The 1,973-nt window shown below is 26.4% G+C and overlaps 1 protein-coding gene across 1 annotated transcript in view; it reads right to left on the bottom strand.

Moving 5' to 3' along the window:
- Window positions 1-1,600: 1,600 nt before the first annotated feature.
- Window positions 1,601-1,973, bottom strand: part of LOC149559366 (uncharacterized) — a 909-nt gene continuing 536 nt past the window's right edge. The window contains exon 2 of the mRNA XM_089831372.1: window positions 1,601-1,973. This exon is cut by the window's right edge and continues 328 nt beyond it. Coding sequence (XP_089687498.1) covers window positions 1,601-1,973 — 373 coding nt within the window.

Here is a 1,973-nt window from a genome sequence, read left to right as displayed (position 1 = left end):
ATATGGGTTGAATTAATTTTAAGGTCACAATACATTTAGTTTATGATTATAATTTAATTTCATTTTGTGTATGTTTGAGTTTATTTAGCATTAGAGCTAGAGTCCAAATTAATCCAAATTAATTTAGTGTTAAGGCTAGGGTTCAATTTAATTTAGTCTTAGGTTAGGGCTCATTATTATTTAGTGATTTATTAAATTTAAAGTTATGATGAGTCAATTTGGGTGGGCATTTAGTCAGTAATAGGGTTGATTTCCCTAGGTTTTTTTAAATGCTATAATTTGAATGATGATTTTACTTTCTGTGAAGATTATGTAATGGGTACATTTAATGTCTAATTTTACAAAGGTTTTTACTTCTTTTAGATATAATAATACAATTCAAAGATCTATTTGAAAATATATATTTAATTTAGGGTTGCATTTACCATTTAATTAGTTTTATAGCTCAAATTAGCTTCAAATAGAATTTAGATTTTGATATCTCATTAAAAATTAGTTTTTTAATTTAGTATTAGTGTATCATATGTAGACTTAAGGGAAAAAATTATCATGATATAAGTCTTCAACTTAATGTACCATTTTATATTAGATTAATCATTTGGTGAACAATAATGTTTAATTTTATTTTATTGGTGTATCATATGTAGATTTATTTATTTTAAACTTGGCTCAATATTATAGGTAGTTAAAAAATATCTCTCATCTTGCTCCTTTGTTTGTACTTCATCTTTTTCTCTCCCCTTATAATCTTCATTATGGAAGTTAATTCTAAAGATTATAAATATTTATTATCAACAATAATATGATTATTTTTGAGTTGTATAAAAAAATAATATATCTTCAATAAACTATTATCAACTATTAAAATTAGTATTTTGGGGTCAGCCCCACTCTTGTTGGTTGCTATCAATTACTTCAAAAACAATTAAAATTAGTAATCATTAAATATAGAAAAAACACATACATGTTTCAAATTGAAGCCATATGACAATCTAAGAAAAAATAGTAATAATAGAAATAAAACATAGATGCAATCATTAACAATAAACATGATGGGTACATATAGCTTTGACCCTCGAAACATAGTCACTAAAAATATATTTATTAATCAAAATACTATAGTGCAAAATGAGAATAATAAACATCAATAGTATTCAATTATTTCTTTCAGATAAAATTTTAGATCCAATGATATCATTTTAAACAAATATCATTTGTACATTTAACTTTTAGTCACTTAACATAGTAATCTGAAGAAAACTTATGGAAAAATTTATACAATTTTAATTGAGAATGATGAACTTCCACAAGGTAAGCTAAATATATTTATTTACAATCAGGTGCATTGAAAATATTTTTTCATATGCATTTGATAAAATATTAACTATTGTAAATTTACTTCTAATAATTGAAGTCTTCTTTCTTCAGCTTTTCTTTTTCCTAGCTGTTTCCCCTTTTTCATTTTCTCATAACGGTCATAAGAAAATGGTGGCATTATCCTCAAACCTTATAGTGACTTTATACGAGATATTGCTTCAAATGTCAAACTTATTCTTTCAGTTGGTCCTATATCAATTGTTTCCTTTTCAAGTGTCAAACCTTAAGATTCGTGTATTGTTAATGCCCAAGTCAACCTCAAAGGTATTTGAGTAGTAGAACCTCTTTGTACAGCACAAATAGGTACTATTTTGGAATCTACATTATTGAATGGAAATCCAGAGTAGTTGTCATATTTCACCATGATATACAATGGTAGTTCAGGTGGTGCTTGTCTTGGCCTATAGACAATTTCCTCAACATAACCCAAAGCACCATTTACAAGACCTGCTTCAATCCATAAATTAGAAGTCAACATAACTCTTTCATGCTTTGAAATTAACAATTCCACATCAAGTTCATCACTTGAATTTCCATCAACAACACCAAAATCTGATAGTTTTGTAGCAATAACATGTGCGACAGGTTCTTTAAGA

The sequence above is a fragment of the Cupressus sempervirens genome, chromosome 5, assembly GCF_028749045.1.
Source record: "Cupressus sempervirens isolate cs-2001-9-10 chromosome 5, ASM2874904v1, whole genome shotgun sequence".
NCBI classification, from domain to species: Eukaryota; Viridiplantae; Streptophyta; class Pinopsida; order Cupressales; family Cupressaceae; genus Cupressus; species Cupressus sempervirens.
The sequence above is the reverse complement of the archived record's forward strand: the minus strand, read 5'-3'. Positions and strand labels throughout refer to the sequence as shown.